This window comes from Castor canadensis, chromosome 1, assembly GCF_047511655.1.
Source record: "Castor canadensis chromosome 1, mCasCan1.hap1v2, whole genome shotgun sequence".
NCBI classification, from domain to species: Eukaryota; Metazoa; Chordata; class Mammalia; order Rodentia; family Castoridae; genus Castor; species Castor canadensis.
The window spans coordinates 77,378,368-77,397,017 of record NC_133386.1 but is presented as its reverse complement, the minus strand read 5'-3'; the positions used below and the strand labels follow the sequence as shown (position 1 = coordinate 77,397,017).

General features: G+C 36.0%; 1 protein-coding gene across 4 annotated transcripts in view; it reads right to left on the bottom strand.

Annotated features, from left to right (window-relative positions):
- Positions 1–18,650, bottom strand: part of Cep162 (centrosomal protein 162) — an 82,424-nt gene that overhangs the window by 21,122 nt on the left and 42,652 nt on the right. For all 4 annotated transcript variants that reach the window (XM_020188071.2, XM_074078647.1, XM_074078639.1 and 1 more), the window contains 6 exons: positions 18,104–18,209; positions 13,633–13,759; positions 11,957–12,120; positions 11,111–11,215; positions 5,799–6,011; positions 1,456–2,111 (listed from right to left, as the gene is read on the bottom strand). In XM_020188071.2, coding sequence (XP_020043660.2) covers positions 1,456–2,111; positions 5,799–6,011; positions 11,111–11,215; positions 11,957–12,120; positions 13,633–13,759; positions 18,104–18,209 — 1,371 coding nt within the window. The remainder of the gene's footprint in view (positions 1–1,455; positions 2,112–5,798; positions 6,012–11,110; positions 11,216–11,956; positions 12,121–13,632; positions 13,760–18,103; positions 18,210–18,650) is intronic.

Sequence of the window (18,650 nt, the reverse complement as noted above, 5' to 3'; positions counted from 1 at the left end):
AAAAATTTTGAAAGGAAAATTTATAGGAAAAACCAGATCCTTAAATTATTTCCAGGAAAGAATGTGATTCTCAAAATAGCTTCATACTAGTATATTCAGGACTGAAGAAATAAGGTTTCAATTTGGAGCAGTATGGTTGCCATGACTCAATCACTAATAGCCTGCCAAGCAGTCAATAAGCAGTTAGGTGCTTCCCATGTTCATTCTGCAGGTACACTAGGTTGCTGTGGGGATGCAAAAGAAGCGTAACTTCATACCTATTCTCCAGGAGCCTCAAGTTTGTGGATGGACATTGGGCTATTTAAAGAACATTAAAGTTTTTTAAGCAGATGACTGGGGGAGGAAGAAACAAAGGGTGATCAGGATGAGAAAACTATAGTAAGCCAAGTATAATGCACTGGTTTACTACACTAAGGAAGAAAGCAGAAAGAGGGATATTTATAAGGAAGCATACTCTAGACCATGAACCCAAGGAATAAAGAGGGTAAAAGTGGGCCTGGTAATAGGAATTATCATAGCCAGGGATAGGGATGGGGAGCTTGGAAGGAGGAGTTAGTTTATAGGCAAAAAAGAGAAAGTACTGTTGATTCTAAGAGAAGCAATTTAATAAAGAGTTGTAGGTTAACATCTGAGAACAAGCCTTGAAAAGTAAATTCAGGAATCATTTTCACAATAACCCTAAGAATAGATAAGTTTAGCAATGGAGAAAGAACAGAGAATAAACTGAAAGCCAAGGACTGAACTTGGGTGAAATCTCTTATTTTGGGGGAAGGGAAGGAGGTAGACTAAGAAGTTAGAGAGTGATAGAGTGAGTAATACTGAAATACACTGCATCTGTGTATAAAGACAGTGTAATGAAATGCACTGTAAGCTGCTGAATAATAGGGAAGCAGAGCAATAGAGAAAGAGTAAGTAATAGGGGGGGTTAATCTGATTAAAGTACGATATATAAGTGTGTGAAATACCAAGGCGAAACCCTCTTGAACAAGCAATATACACTTAAAAAAATGAAGGACAAGGAAGTCAAACAGGTCCTTACCTGTGTTTATTTTTTGGAGGAAGGGTTGTTTTGCTAATATTTTGCCTGGGCTGGTCTCGAACCTCGATCCTCCTATCTCTGCTTCCTATGTAGCTTGGATTACAGGCAGGCACTACTAAGCCTGGCCTCAAACACTTTTAACAACAGCTGTTTCCTGACAGCAGTCTGAACCATCAATCATCAATGATGACAAATTCCTTTGGCAAGAAATGTTGATGTGGTTTAGGTTCATTGCAATCTGGCCTCTGGCAGTAGAGAATTCTATATTAAAGCAGACTTATGCTCAGCAAAGTAATAACTTTCTTCAAATCTAGTTATGAATCTGCTTCAGAACTTAACTAATTATCCAGAGAAAATATATCTTACTTAAAAAATCTTTTATGGTCCCATATTTTGTAAACAATTTAACATTTTACCTTTTCATGGAGTTTTCAAATTGGCTCACTGCTGATTCAGATTCCATCTTCAGCTTATTTCTCTCCAAAATCAATCCCTCTAGCTCATTTTTCAGCCTGTAGTTTTCTTGTAAAACTTCTGACATATGGGAATCAGTAAAAGTGTGTGGTTGGTATGGCTTGTCATTCAGGGATCCAGTGAGGGAGTTTGCATTTCCTTTATTTGGGGGAAAAACCTCTTTCTTCCCCCTTTTGGCAGTCATTTCCTCTCTGCCCTTCAAGTTCTGATTAGACAGCATCATTCTCCTCTCCTTCTGAAGCCTCTCCACAGTTCTTGAAAGGTCCTGTATTTCTCTTCCTTTTGCAGCCAGTTCTTCATTGAGTCTCGCCAGCTTTGCTTTGGCATGGGCCTGTTCTACCTGAAATTCTATGGACTGGAAATCTTCATGGCCACCTTTGCCATTTCTCTGGTGTTCTAATTCAGCATTCTGATGTCTGAGAACATCTATTTCAGCTTCAAGGTTTCTCACAGTGTTCTGATGGGCTTCTTTAAGGTCCCTGAGCTCTGTCTCTAGTGTTTTAACCCTGGATGAACTGTCACGTTGGTTCTGGGGTGCTTCCTTCAATTTGTGGGCAAGCAGCTGCTCCTGCTCCTCTAGTGTCTTTTCATACTGAATCTGAAGAAAGAATCCATGTAATATTAAACCCTTTATCATTTCATTAGTTATGGAAGCCCTGAATTCTACTTGGTCCTTCCTAGTCCTCCACTCAGGCACTCACTACATGTTCTGATGTCTCCAACTCTCTTTGTGAGTGAGTCAAATGTATTAAAGTCCTACTCTGCAAAGGTCATTACATTACATATTCTTGATATGTTATATAATTTCATAATTGATATGCTGCTTTATATATATACGTATATATATTTTAAATCACACGTGCTTAAATGCCCAATATTTGAAACTTAAAAATAAATTTAACATTTATTAGATGAATATCAATAATTAACATTTAATCAGTAAGTTAATATTAACCTACCATGCACCCTTGTCCATGCAAACTGTCAAGCACACTCTTTAAGGATAAATATGTAAAACATCAGGGTAAGTCCTGAAGTGTTTGAGAAAAAGCACATTCTCAACCTTGTAACATCAATCCATTAATCTCACAGGGAGCATGACAGCTTGGACTTTGTAACTGCAGCGTTAGTATACGGAAATACATGAAATGCATGGAAGAAGCAGCTTGCTCTATGGAGCGAGGCACCACTAATGTTTTGTGTATCTGTCTGGATTGTGGTATTATTGAGCTACAACTTCATGCCAGGGACTGTGCTTCATTTTAGAGATAAAGCAGATTCAGTTCCTGACTTCAAATAGTTCACAGCTTGGTAAAGAAAGCAACATGCATTAGCTACAATGTCTTATGACACTTGCAGTAATAGGCCTATGAACATGGTACAGATACAGTCAGTCAGCCTTGGCTGCCTGGAGGCCTTGGCAAGTAGGGAGACAGCCCATTTAAATTTGGTCCTGAGGGGTGAATATAACTTTGAGGATAAGTGGATGCAAGGACATCTTAGAAGTAGGAGAAAGATACGCAAAGGTGATTGAATACTTGGTGTATACTGAGCATCAGAAATGAAAGGAGGCAGGCAGTGAGCAGGGGCACGAGAATGGTGGACTATGTGATTGTAAAAAGGGAAAAGTTAGGGTGGGTAGATTTAGATACACAAAAATAAGGCAGGAAATTGGAGTTAATGCCTAATAGCCCCTATTTGGTCAGTGAAATATTAACAGTAATTATAAATATTTATTTATTGTTTGCTGTACTCCAGGCATAGTATTGGGGCTTTGCATGGCACTCAATCCTATCAATATCCTATGATTTAGGGATTAATTAAAATGTTTACTGAATGTTTACTCTGTGCCAATATATTGCTGAATGATGGAACAGAATGGTGATCAAGGACAAAATGGTCCAAAGCCATCATGGAGTTCAAAATCTAGGAGAGCAGAGAGAAAGACCACTAACAACCCAATCCAAGTGATTACAGTAATGGTGAATGCCATGAAGGAGAGGTGAATGGGGTTGAGAGTGCCTACAGAGGGAGTTCATCTACCAGGGAATCCTGTGAGGTTTTCTCTAGGAAAGCAGTGTTTGGGTTGAGTTCTGATGGACAAGAAAGAGGAGGAACAGAGCATGCTGGTCAGTGGCAACAGAGCATATGAATTTCTTTGGCTTTAATAAATGGCAAAGAGAGACAGGCCAGTATGATCAGATGGAAATAACATGCTATAAGAAAACACTGGGAGTAAGGGTAGGCTTGTCATTTGTGGGTAAATGCTATTTATTTATCCCAAGTGCAATAGGAAGTTGTTCAAGGGGTATCAACAAAGAGGTGTGAGCACAGGGCTGGGTTATAGATCACTGGTAGAGCACTTGCCTATCAGCTGCAAGACCCTAGTTCTATACCCAGCAACACACACATAAACACACAAAGTGTGGGTGTGTACATGTGTGTTTATGTGTATAGAAAACAAGGAGATAAGAAAATATAATTTTGGCTTTAGTGTCAAGTATTAGGTGATGAGGGAAAGTGGGTATGTATACAATATGGATATGTACATAGTATTGGTTACTGCAATAATCCAGGCCATTTGTTTCACTAATGATTATAGCACAGGAGTGAAAGTGGATAAATGTTTCACTTATGTTTTTGCATATATGAGAAGACTAAAGCTCAGAGCACTTAAGTTATTAGTATATGTGTGGACTGGGCCTAGAATGAACATCAGTCTGACTTTAATGTATGTTTCCACTATGCTACAGTTTCTGTCTATATAGAGGGCAAGGTCTATTAAAAGTAGAACAGGGGGTGGGGGCAAGATGAATTTGACACAGGTTGAAGTGAATGATTAGAAAAATGGAAGAAGGAACAAATTAGCCACATTCATTAGGCTTGCCAAGTAGCACTGAAGAATTAAGAAGACTTGACACTCACATAGCTGGGATAATCCTACTCTCACAACTGAAGTCTTCTTTAGACACACAAGGCAGTATGAGTGGAGAAGAGATGGGGTGAAATGGGGGCAAAAGGCTCCAGGGAGGTTAAGGTATTGAAACCTAGGTAGTAAGGGCGTATACATTAAAATGAAGGATAGCAAGAAGAAAGTAAACCAGGCAGGGACTGAGAGATTTGAAAAAGGGTGTGGGATAAAGGACACTCAGCATCCTTGGTGTGACCTTAATTTCCAGACTACTGTATTCCCAGTTGTCAACTTTTTACTGCTCTGGAATGTAATTTTTGTTGTTGTTATTATTTGCCAGGATAGAAATCTGTGGGAAATGAGATCAGCTTCCTAGAAGCTGTGACACATGATTTGGGGACAGAGACCTATGTGCTACCCAGCAGAAGTGGAATCTTAGGAAGATGGTTAAGTTGTAAACATCTCAGTTTCCTCATCTGCAAAACAGTGTAACAGTATCTTCTTCTCACTTATGATTGGAAGGATTATGCAAGAGGAACCTAGATGTATGTGAATATATACTGCATGGATTTCTGGTAAGAATGATAAGCTCAACAAATTTCTAGAAGTAAATGAGAACTGGCACATGTCTGCAATCCCAGCACTCAGGAGGCAGGAGAATTACAAGTCTGAGGCCAGCCTGAGCTACATAGTAAGATCCTGTAGGCATGAAACACTCAGAAAGTAAGAAACTTCTGAGAGACCCAGGTATGGCAGCATACATCTATAATCCCTGCTACTCAGGAGGCAGATGCAGGAGGATCTCGAGTTCAAGGCCAGCATGGAAAAATACCCTGTCTCCCCAAATAAAATAAAAACAAAAGGGCTAGTGGGTATAGCCAAGTGGAAGAGCACTTGCCTAGCATACACATGCCCTGATTTCAATCTCCAATGCTACCAAAAAAGAAAAAAAAAAAAGAAATTTCTGAGAGATGATGCCAAACCCCTTCCCTGGTCCCAGCCCCCAAAATGTGTATTTCTGTCTCATTCCCTCACCCCATCTCAATAAATTTCAGTGAAAATATTTTCAACTACTGTAACTTTTTTCATTTTATACTGAATACATTTCAGGGGCATTTTAATTTTTTGTGACTTAATTTCCACTAACATTGAGAGGGACAATGTATAGGTTATTCTGTGCTTGATTATTCTGTCCAAAATAAAAAGAAGATGATGAAAGAAGACAGCAAGACAGGATGTCTCTAAATCTCTTTTGCTACTACTGACATGGTTTAATGGGCAAGGATATTTATAGAGTTTGTTAAAATGAGATGGTGCAAACCCTGTCCCTACAGTCACCTCTAAGCTCTATCTACGTGACTACTTTGACCTTACCTTCATTTTCTGAAACTGCTGTTCCATGACCCGAAGGCTTTTCTTTGCATCTTCATCTCTGCCCTCTAGATCAGCCTCTAGCTTTTTAATCCTTTTTTCCAAAAATTCCACTGTATTTCTATCTACTGTATCGCCAGCTGCTGAGGCAGCCAGTATTAAAGCAGGTAGAGAGTTGGGGTATCTTCTCTTCAGAATTCCTTCCATTTCTTTAACCTATCAAAATATTTTTGAATATATGTTAAAATTACAAATACATGTAAAAATGAAGCAGTTTAATGTATAAACTGAGATTATGTACATCAGTTATGTTCGAAATGTTTATAGCATGTCTCCGGGACAAATCAAAGGCACAGTGTGCAAAGTAATTTCAAAAGATTATGTAATTTAAAAACCTTCTACTTTAACATCTAATTAACTACTGGTTAGTTTACAGAAATCCTTACAGTCATTCAAAGCACACCTTTGGCCTTTCTGTTATATTAATATCAGTCTTCTTTAGTACCAAGCTCTTCCCTCATTTTTTTCTACAGGCCTCGTCATACAACAGTGCTTGTACAATCTATGGGCTGAAAAATTACTTACATGTACATGAACATACAAACATTTTGCGATAACCAGAGCTTCCTAAGCACTTGCCCTTGTCACAGCACTCTCCCTTCCTCCCTCCCTAACCGTTCGCACAAAGGCCACTTCCAAATAAGCTTAATCTCATTTAAAATGACTTTTTTAAATAGGGAAACAAGGAGAATTAGATGACATATAACGAAATCTTCACCAAAGACCAAACAATTTTCAGTTTCTCTATAAAACACTGACATATTTTATAGCCTTTCTGTAAGAGAGAACTGTACCAGAGTGCACAGAAATCAGTGTGGTATTGCATATGTATATGTGCTTCTCAAAAGGTATTATGGTTACATAATAATAGTATCGAAAAATATTAATTTAGATGCTAACTTCTTTGTTGAACAGTTTTCTAGCCTATGAGCATGCAACAAAATGCAGCAAAAGGCAGTACAGTGCAATGGTTAAGAGCATGCTTGGTTTCACTGAGCTGCCAGCTTCAGCACCTCCTTGGGTCCGCTCCTCCTTGGGTCCGCTCCTCCATCCAAATCCTACCTTATGGGTAGTGCTGATGCTAACAGTATCAACTCATGGGGTAGATGCCACTAAATGAGAGTCACTTTTATCTTGATAAACACTTAGCAGAATACCCAGCATATAGCGAGGACTTGATAAATGTTGGTTTTTAATTATGCTTTCGCTTAAAAAGCCATCTTTCCTATGACAAGATGGGGTGTGGAGTTCAAAATCCTGCTTAGACAACAGTACTCATACTAGGCAATTAAGGATCACACCATTTGAGGAGCTGACAGTAAATATTTCATTCCTGGAAACTGCTTGCAAATTTATTGATGAGCCATAAATTGGTATATATCAAGATACAAAAATAATTTGTTTCACCTGAAAATTTTCAAAGCTTTGTTTCTTTGGTATTGAAAAACCTAGTTATTTGAGTGAACTATAAGCATTTGGAGGCACATATATATATATACACACCATATACATTAAAAAGAAAACTAGATTTTTAAAAAAAATGAGTTTAACTTATAATAGACTTACTCAATTTAAGAAATATTTTCAGTCTAGTTTTGGTATCTTGAAATATATATTACTTTTAGGGGAGAGGGAATTAAATTTTATTTGTACTTTATTTGATTTTGTAACTAAATATTATTCTTTGGTCCATGATACCAGTGTAACTGGTGTGGGGAACATATGTTAAAAAAAAAGCTCTCACTGAAAATTATACTATGAAATATTCCATTAAATAAAAGCATGAAGAGACCCAACATGAAATTTTCATTACAAAATACATCTGGTTAGCCCCATTTTTAGCTTATGAAATTTTTCTAAGAAATAATTTAGAAAAAATATTTTATTTACAATTAATCTTAGAATATGGCTCCAAAATGACTCTGAATATATTGTGATTATAAAAATACATACTCAAGTCTGAAATCAATAGGATAGAAAGGCTGAAGGAAACAGAGTAACATCTAAAATGTACATGCAGCAATCCAATTACACAAAATATTAAATTATGAATATCTTACAAAGATGTAATCTAAGGTGATTAACCAATAACTGTTTAGTGAAAGTGTTAATGAAAGAGGTTACTTGGACTGGGGGTGTAGCTAAAGTGGTGGAGTGCTGTGCCTGCCTAGCAAATGGAAGGCTCCAAATTCAAACTCTAGTATTGCAATACCCACCCCCCCAAAAAGAGGAAATTTTTTTCCTTTTCCAACATGAATCATCATTTGAACTCTTAATTTTTTATCTTAAGCACACTTTATATCTTCACTCTCACATATTTAGTTCTACCGGATTTCCCTTTGAAAAGTCATCTAATTTAATGGACTAGATCTTTTGGTCTATTTTCTCTCACAGTTCTGGAGAAATTTTTCCATGTTGGCTAATTTAACTCTTAAGCATGGAAGACCATCTAAGTCTTCCATGACTATACTTACTTTGTAATATTTTTAGCTCTTCATACCACTTTTGTCCTATTCCTTTCTTGACCCCTGAACCAAACTACTAAGTTCCATCTTTCAACATAAGAAAATATCCTGTAAAAGTAATGAAGTTAATTTTTTGCTCGGTTTTCTTCCTTTTCTTAATACTCAGTGCAGTGATGACCTCACAGTTTTGGATTTGTGATGGAATAATACCCTATGTTAAGTATCACAGCTTGATTAGAGAATTATTTCTCTTATGAATAAGGCTGTCATTTCTTATTCATTTGACTATTTAGTTTTAAAAACAGGAGGAAAAGCTAATTATAATTCTGCCTCTCCCCAAAACTATTTTTTTAAAAAAATTATTAGCATATACTAGTTGTACAGGGGGATACACTGTGATATTTACATATGTGCTTACAATATATCTTAGATTTACCCCTCCATCATTTTCCCTCATCCCTCTCCCCGTTCTCAGAACAATTTCAACAGGTTTCATTCTTCTGTTTTCATATATGGATACAAAATACATTCACCATACTCACTCTCATCCATCCTTTCCAGCAGGAGTACACTCCCACTAGTACTCACCTCCAGAAAAGACCTATTTTACCCAATTGCCTTCATATATATATATATATATATATATATTTTTTTTTTTTTTTTTTTTTTTTTTTTTGGTTAAGCGTATATTGATAGTTCAAGGGAGTTTCACCTTGGCACTTAGGCACTTATATATTGTGCTTTAATCAAATTATCCCCTCTGCCTATTACTTTCTCATTCTCTATCACCAAACGGCTTACAGTGAAGTACATTATATTCTTATATAGATGGGTTGTTTCAGTATTTTTCATTCTCTAACATTTTTTTCCCTGTCCTACCTCCCAGTCCCCTCAGATAACTCATTCCACTCAATTTTGTTCTTTCTCTCATTATATATATACATATATATATGTGTGTGTATAGATACATATTATATATGTATACATGTATATAAATCTAACTTATAGGTATAGCTTCCACATATGAAGGAAAACATGTGACCTTTAACTTTTTGAGCCTGGCTTACTTTGCTTAACATGAAGTTCTTCAGTTCCACCCATTTACCTGAAAACAATTTCATTCTTCTTTTTGGCTGAATAAAACTCTATTGTGTATATACCACATTTTCTTCATTCATTAGTTGTGGGACATCTGGGCTGTTTCCAAAGCTTGGCTATTTTTAAATAGTGCTGCAACAAACGTGGGCATGCAAGTGGCTCTATAGTATCCTGGAGCACATTCCTTTGGATATATGCCCAGGAATGGTATCACTGGCTCGTATAATCTATTTTCAGTTTTTTGAGAACATCCACATTGCTTTTTGTAGTGTGCTGCACTAATTTACACTCCCATCAACAGTGTAGAAGTGTTCCCTTTTCCCCGTACCCTTACATGACATCATTTGCTGTTCTTTGTATTATTGATGACATTTTGACTGGGGTGAGGAGAAATCTCAATGTAGTTTTGATTTGATTTGTACTTCTTTTATGCTAAAGATGGTCAGCATTTCTTCCTATGTTTATTGGCCATTGTATTTCTTTTGAGAATTGTTCAGTTCATTTGCCCATTTATTCAGTGGGTTGTTGATTCTTTCAGAGGTTAGATTTTAGCTCTGTGTATGTTCTTCTTATTAATTCCTTGACAGATGTATAGCAGGCAAAGATTTTCTCCCATTCTGTAGGTGGTCTCTTTGGTCTGGTGATAATTTCCTCTGCTGTACAGAAGCTTTTTAGTTTCATGAAGGTTCCATTTGTCAATACTTTCTCTTAATTGCTGAATTATTGGAGTTCTATTCATAAAGTTATTACCTATGCCTATGTGATCCAATGTGTTCCCTGTTTTTTCCTGGATTAATTTCACTATTTCAGATCTTACATTAAGACTGTTCATTGTTTGTGTATAGAAATGCTTGTGATTTTTGTGTATTGATTTTGTATCCTGCTACATTGCTGAACGTATTTATGAGATCTAAGAGTTATTTGGTTGAGTTTTTTTCAGGTATGGGATCGTATCATTTGCAAATAGGGACAACTTGACTCCTTCCTTCTCTATTTGAATCCCTTGTATTTCCCAAAACTACTTCAATGAAACCATCTTTATAAGCTTCATTTTCCTGGTCATAGTAACCATAAATGCATATTTCAAAGCCTAAGTAGTGAGCAATAGTTGAATATTATGACCAGCTCATTGGGAGGCTGAATATTCTGTCAACAGGGGGTTTGGTAACATTTCCCAAGCACTATTCACATGTTCCCAACTCGAAGATCTTTCTTCCAGGACTCCTCTCTCACCTACCATTGGTCAGGAGGACTCATTCTCATTCTTAAAAAAAAAAAACAAAACAGGGAGACAGGGTCTTGCTATGTTGTGCTATGCTGCCCAGGATGGAACTGAACTCTTGGGTTCAAGTATCCTACTGCCTCAGCCTCCAGAGTAACTGAGACTACAGGTGTGTGCCAGCTTAGGAGAATTCTAACTATATCCAGCTTCAAATTTCTGCTTCCTTCTTCCAAGATGTCAAATAGAGCTCAGATGCCAAATAACCCTGTATCATTAGGTCTCCATCTTATAATTGAGGAACATTAGTCTAAAAATTATTTATAAAGCCATAGATTATATAAAATGCTTGTTTTATTAATGTTATTTTAAAACAAGAATTTCCCAGCTAATAACATCCTGTGTGAAATGATAAAACAAAAGTGCACTGTAAGTAAAAAATACCTTAGTAAAAATCTACCCTCAACACATACTTGTCGCTCTAAATCCTGAATTTTTTTGGCATCAAGTGCTCTATCTTTTGAACGTAACTTCTGCTGAGGGGATGCAGTCCCAGATTCAGCTTTCAATTTCTCAATCTGTCAAAAAAGAAAGAAAATGTTAAGAAGCCTATTTAAAACAGAAAAGCACCAAGGGAAGCATAACGTTAGTCAGTTAATTATTCATTAATTCTTCAGCAAATACTGATTGAGCTCTTCCCTAGTTCCAGATACAGAATAAGGTGGCTGGAGATAGGGAGGGCAAGCAAGACAAACTAGGTCTCTGCTCTCATGTTGCATATGCACCACTGAAGAGAGACAGTTCTGAAGCTCGTAAGTAAATCAATAAGTAAATTACTTCAGAGAGTGACATGCATTATGAAGAAAACAAAAGAATGAAAGGATAGGAAACAAAGTGCTTGAAGGGGTGGGATTGGCATCTACAATCGATAAGAGAGCCAGGAAAGGTTTTTCTGGGAGTAGGAATTTGAGCTGACATTTGAAGGAGGAGGAGTGAGACATGGGAAAAAGCTAGGCAGGAGTATTCCAGGCCAACGCAAGTAGAATGAGCTTGGTACCATCAAGAATCAGAGGAGCTCTGGTGTGGCTGGCGGAGAGTGACTCAGTAAGAATAATTCCTGAGAGGCAAACAAGGTTGAGACCACAAAGGTACCTGAGAGGTCGTGGTAAGGAGCTGGCATTTATTCAGTCTAATTTATAGAAAAGACTATATTCTATACACAAACCAAAACTCAAACCTTAAATTCAGTGGTATAACATAGATTGGTAATGAGGAAAACTGGGCTCATCAACAGAAATACATTCTAAAATGATCTATACCTCACGTTTTAGCTTTTCAATTTCCTCATTTGCTTCTTTAAGACGGACTGTATCTTTATCCAGGAGTTCCTGATTTTCGGCATACCACTGTAATCTCTTTTGCAGACGACTGATTTCTTGTTTATGTGTTTCTTCTAAAATTTTTATTTCATATAGTTTTTCACCTGTAAAATGAAGTAACTCAATAACCTGATTGTAATTATGTATGTATGTAAATAAATAAAATTATAAGATTTTGAATGAAAAGCAATGCTGTTCATTGAAAACATTATGAGTAAGAGGCATGAAACAACTGATATATACTGATAATTACTAATACCTGTGTATTAGTAATGAAACAAGAGATAAGTGTGCATAATCCCTATCTTCAACTTCATTCTAGCTAGCAAGTTAGCTAGCTAGAAATTTTTGATAAATTATTTCCCACTGACTTTCATTATAAAAGTGAAGTTGTTTCCATGTGAACAGATTTGAGATAATAAAATGAAGAATGCTTACATTTATAGTAAAAAAGAGCAATGGCAAACATTCATGAGTGCTTACCGTGTACTGTTTTATTTGCTACAAGAAACTTATATGAAAAAAGTTCAAACTTTTAAAAAAGTTTAAAAAAACCTCTTAATATTATTCTATTTTATAGATGAGGAAAATGAATGCCATTTCTTTCTTTCTTTCTTTTTTTTTTTAACAAACAGTTAGGAATGGATTTCTATGTACACACCTTACACTGAAGATGAAGATACTGTAAAGGACAGATCCTTACTTTGGCAAACAGGGCTCCTCTGATCTTTCTAGCTCCATGTTCTGACATCCTAAGTTCCAACCCATAGCTGCACTCAATAACGTGCTCACAGGACACTTGAGCAGCCTACCCTCCCACCTTCACTTTTGAATCCTACTATTAGTCAAGGCCCAGCTCAAATGTCATTCTTTTCTGAACTCTGATTTAGCACCCCATCTCCTCTTATGTTTATTTGTAATTTTTTTCTGATGCTAAAGTTCTCTGCATTATCTGACTCACTTTTGTTTTTCCTGGTGGGGACCATGTATGCCACATTTATTTTTGCATTCTCTATAAAACACAGTGCAGTGTTATGTGTTCACCTGGCAAATACTTAGATCATATGTTTTAGACCCAGGGATAAAATGACAGACCTTTCCCTCAGAAAGTTTACAGTCTTGTTTGGGATCACAGATATGCAAACAACTAAGTATAAAATGCCATAAATTAAAAATAATCCTTGATTGTCTTTGTTCTTGCAAGTATTCAGCTAAAATCAATAGAAGTTACATATCTTTTAATACCAACTTTAAAAATGTTTCTAAGAGTACAATATAGTTCAAGGAATAGCATTTTATCTGTACCATTCATTTTGTGTTACTTAACTTGAAGACAAGAACAATTAGCCAGGCAGTGGCAGTTCACTCCTATAATCCCAGCTACTCAGGAGGCAAATATTGGGAGGATCATGATTCAAGGGCAGCCAGGGAAAATAGTCTACGAGACCCCAATTCCAAAATAACCAGAGCAAAATGGACTGGAGGTGTGGCTCAAGTGATGAGCAACTGCTTTGCAAGTGTGGATCCCCAAGTTCAAATCCCAGTCCCACCAAGATAAATAAATAAAAATTAGAACAATTATGAGTATAAAGGGAAATTGTGTTAGTTCATTTTACCTGTGGCATAAGCAATCTGATCTTTGGCTTGGTCTCTCTCTTTCTTCATTTTTTCCAAGTCTACTTCAAGAGCTTGTTTGTCTTGCTTCAATCTTTTAATGTCTTCCAACAAACTGATTTTTTCTTTCTTAAAATTGAAAGAAAGACAAAAGTAACTTACTTTCAAATGCAATAAATTGTGGTACAGTTTCTCCTTCACTCAAGCCATCAAAAATGCTTCTACCCTCTGCCATTACAGTAGCTAGAAGAATTGCTATAGTCAGTTAGTATCATTCCTCCATATGAAACTCTGGTGGCTCTTAGAGTAACCCAAAGACCTCAGTCATGACCTTCGATGTCATATAATCTAGCCTTGATCATGGCTGACCACAGCTACTGTAAATCTTCCCCCTTTATTCCATTCCAGCCCCAGAGACCTCCTTGTTGTTTTTTGAGCACCCCTAGAACATTCATACTTCAAGGGGTTTGCACTTACTGCCTCCTCTGTCTGCAGCACTCTACCTCAAGATAGCCAGGTAGCTCGCTCCTTTCGCTTTTAGGATTTCTGTTCAAATGAAGCCCCAGGAAGACCTTTCCTGCTTACTCTAAAAGAGCAAACCTTCTCCTGGCTTCCATGTACACTGTCTTATTTTTTTCTCACGGCACTCTTCACTCACTACCTACTATCTATTTATCTGAAAGCAGAATTTTGTTTTGCTAGCCCTTCTATCAAAAATACGTAGTTTGGGGTGTTTAAAAAAAGCTAAATGAATTCTTAATATGCCCTATATTCTGCACTACTCTCAATACTTGAAGCACTGAGCCCCACTCCTCTTTATAGCTCACATTCAGCTAACTATTCCTGATGATTTCTTCTTCTGTGCTATAGTATAACACTCTGACTTTCTTTTTCATATAATTCTGGCTTGTGCTCATGCCCCTTCACAGGCTGAACACTCTGTGAGGACCATGATTGTGAGTTACTGTTACCTGTTTTACTTTATGGTACTAAGCACATGGCATGTACTCAATAAATATACACTGAACCAAACTTAAGAATGCTGAAGAAACTCTTGACTCATGGCAGTGTACTTAGTAACAAAATAACAAACTATCACAAATCCTATATCACACTACCTTACAATTTAAAATTAAGTCTTACGAAGAAAATAAGTATTCATAAAGCACTATATAATCTTGGTTTCTAGTAACATCACAGATTTAACTGCATCATTCCATTGTTTAGTCTTTTATGTGCTCTGTGGATGTCTTTCCAGGAGCATTGGTCTTCAAGTTTTTGTCCACTTACATCTTTCTGGAAATTGGAAATATGTATTTTTTTAATGTTTCAATAAATTTTGAAATGCTTGCTAGCAGTACCTAGTTCATGGAATTCAGAATTTCAAAATTCAAAGGTTTTAAACATCTTGGGTTTGATCATGCAGTCACTGCTTAAATGGATGTTCACTTGAGGCTTGCATATATCCAAGGGCAAGAGACTGCCTATCTTTAAAAGAGCCAATATGCCCCTTATCAATCAATCCTTTGCCTGGCAAGTAGTGCTTTCCCTCCCTTGTAAGTGACTGGGCAGACATTCAGAGAGGTCTTAATCTTCCACTATTCTCTCCCCATCCACTTTGAGTCTTGGAAGGTACCAAATTCATTCCTAACTCAGGACTTCTGCATTTGCTCCTCCCCCTTGCTGAAGACTTGTCTTCAGATTTCAACTTGAATGTTTCTCAGTGAGAACTTCCTTACATTATTAAGTGCGGCTTTACCTCTATCTTGCCTCCCCATTTTGATTTTTTTCAAAGCACTTACTTCTGCAATTATTTGTTTACTACTGTTTATCTTCTCCACTCGAATATAAGTTCCTAGGGTGATGTATGACTGTCTCATTTGCCCACTATCTTTCCAATGCTTGAATGAATGGCTGGAGCATGGCAGGCGCTCAGTGAAGACTGACTTACTGAATCTTTAGTGTCCTAACTCTGGGATCATAAAAGAAAAAGGCTCAGGACCTTAGCTTTTATAGCATTCCATCCATACTTTATAAAGAACCAGCTATCATTTTAAGAATACACTAATTGGTACTAATTTTTAAAGCATAAATTAAACTGTACAAAAATACTTCATATGAACACTATTACATTACAGTAGGAACAGTTTTTGCTCTAAAGCTATTTAAATTCAAAATATCCAACTATTTAAATTCAAAATATTAAACTAAATGAAAATAAAGATACATTTACACTTCATCTTTTAGTATCTGCATAAAAAAATCCCCAAATAATTTTTATTAAAAGTATTGAACAAATTGTCTTTTTAAAAAATTTTATTTAGGTTTTCCCTTGTCTGGCAGCTTTACCATCATGAACTTAGATCATGGAGTTGCAACACTTACAATGAATAATAAAGCACATGTACTGAACAGACAAGATGTTTTGCTCCCTCATTACCCAGAGGCTGAATTGAGACAGAAAAGCTGTTTTGATAACCTAGATTTTTCATATTATACTATTTTATTGAGAGATGTGGTCCACTGAAGGTGTCATGTCTATACTGTATAAGTTGCTACTACCAAAGTGAAATTGTCTTGTAAGTCTCAGACAAAATTAAGAGTCAGAACACAATGGCCAGAACTCAAGCTTGTCTGTTTGAGATGTTTGCTGCAAGGACTTTTTAAAAAAAAACTCACAAGAAATTCTACCTTCTATGTGTACCTGCCACGCTTTTGCAAGCTTCATATATATTCACATATTTCTGTAACAAAGTCTAACATTCTTTAAGACTATAAGGTACTCTCAACAGAACAACCTGCCCAGCAATGGCACTTCTGCCAGTAAGCTGCTGCCAATTCCTGCCCTGAGTCTCCAAGACCAATGAACTCTGTATCCAAGTAGCTTACATGAATTTTTACCTTTATGCCTTTAACCCTTTGCCTCAATCTCGCTAAAGATACACATAGTTACTTCAAGGCAAGCAGATCTCCTTTGCAATGCTATTCCCAAATGATCAGTTCTCAAATTAATCATTAGAGAATCTCTCTCAATGTTCTTTAGGCTGACAATATTTTGCTATTACCAGTTAGGCTTTCTGGTTACTGAACTGGTGGCATAAAGGGCAGATGCTTACTGTTATGCTTTTATTCCTCATTGTTTTTATTCTCTGGCCTCTAGAAGTTTCCCTTACTTTCTTTCGAGCTTAGTAATCATTTACAAGATGTTTATTATATTTTATTGAGTATTTTTGGTATTTTTAGTGGAAATTTTCTATTTGTCAGAAAATCATGTTCAAAACCAAATTTTTAAAAGGGCACTAATAAGAACTCTTGAATGAATCCAGTGCTGTGCTTGAACTCCTACTACATTCTTACAAGCCTTCATAAATTATGGCAGAGTTAATTTGTTTCAACTTGCAAATTTTTGAGGTTCACTAATGGAGGTGTCCATTCATTCATTCTTTTCACCTATGTACCTACCTATCTATATATCTAATTATTCTACACACATGTACATGTACCTAAAGAAAGCTCCCTAATGGATTCATTTGTGCAGTTGCATTTTATAGACTATCGAAACCTGTTAAACATCAGCTATTACACTACAGTATGTTTAGATTTCTATGTAATTTAACTGTGTAGGAAATTTATTAAAAATTGGTATGTAATTAGAATTTTCCTAAATTACACAATCACTCAAACAGATTGGAAAGGCTTTTGAGTTTAGTATTGTGGTTCTTAATGCAGGAGTGGGGAAGAGGATGTGTGGAAATATGGAAGAGTGGTTTGATGGTCACAAAGATTGTTATGGCTATGAAGATAGAGTTCCTGAGGATGAGGTCATAACAACCATGTTATGTATGGAATACTACTACTTAAGATAGAATTAACTTGTTCAAAATTCTAAAACTTCTCCCATTAATCCACATTGCTTTAGAAAATTTTAGGTCATGTCTTTTATAATACAGTCTAACAAAAATAAAGAAAAAAGTTATGGAACAGCATTGCATTTCATTTTTATCTCAGCTATCTTGATATAAATACTTTCAAGCTATATCTCTGCTGTCTAGAAATGCACTGAGCACTTTGGAAGACAGGTAAAAAAGCCAATTCATTTTTTAAGGGGAATAATTACCTCCAAATTTTACTATTTTAGCTATATACTCATGTGTTCCAATAAGGAATTTGTTTGAAATAAAGTATATAGGTCCTAAAAAGGTTGTATCTCTTGATATGGCTCCATGTGATAAATGCCTGAGTTACAAAGAGGTAATACTGGTACAATTTAAACCAATATTGCAATGTTTTCTTCTATATCAAGGTTACATGAATACTAACTGCTAAACTTAGATACTTCTTAATACTTAAATGGTGTAAGATTTAAAATAAATCTTAGTTATATATGCATTACAAAAACAGACTTTTTACACATATGGAGATTTTAATAATAATTTTATTACCCCTAATGGTTGAAATCTTCATGCAGCTTACCTGTGCTGTCCGCAGGTCTGCCAATAGATCTGTAAAACTCTGGTTTCTGGTGGGTGCTGAATCTTCAGTTACTTGAGATAGGAAATGACTTTTATGCATCTGTTCCCTGATTTATGTTGAAAATTTTAAAAAAGACTTTTTAAAGCAAGGTATTCCTTTCAATACCATATAGTCTTAAAAATTAAAAACTAATGAATGCTAGAACTAGATGAATCACTGAAGATAAAAATCTTATTTAGTCTAAAGATTAAAATATTAGCATACTATATACTTTAAGGGAGATGCATATAGTTTTAATTTAAAAAAATAGAAACTTTAAGATTATTGGCTTATTTATAAAATAAAAGTATTTCCTCTTAATTCTCAAAGAAATAAACATTAATGCAAAAAAAATGTGCTGGCTGTATTTTCCTTGCGGTATTAATAAACTCTTTGTCCTACTGCACTCTTTTCTAAGAAACACAAACTGCCAATTTTACACATGGAAACTAGCAAACAAAACTAAACACTCTTTGGATCTCAGATTTAATTTTTTTTTTGGCAGAGG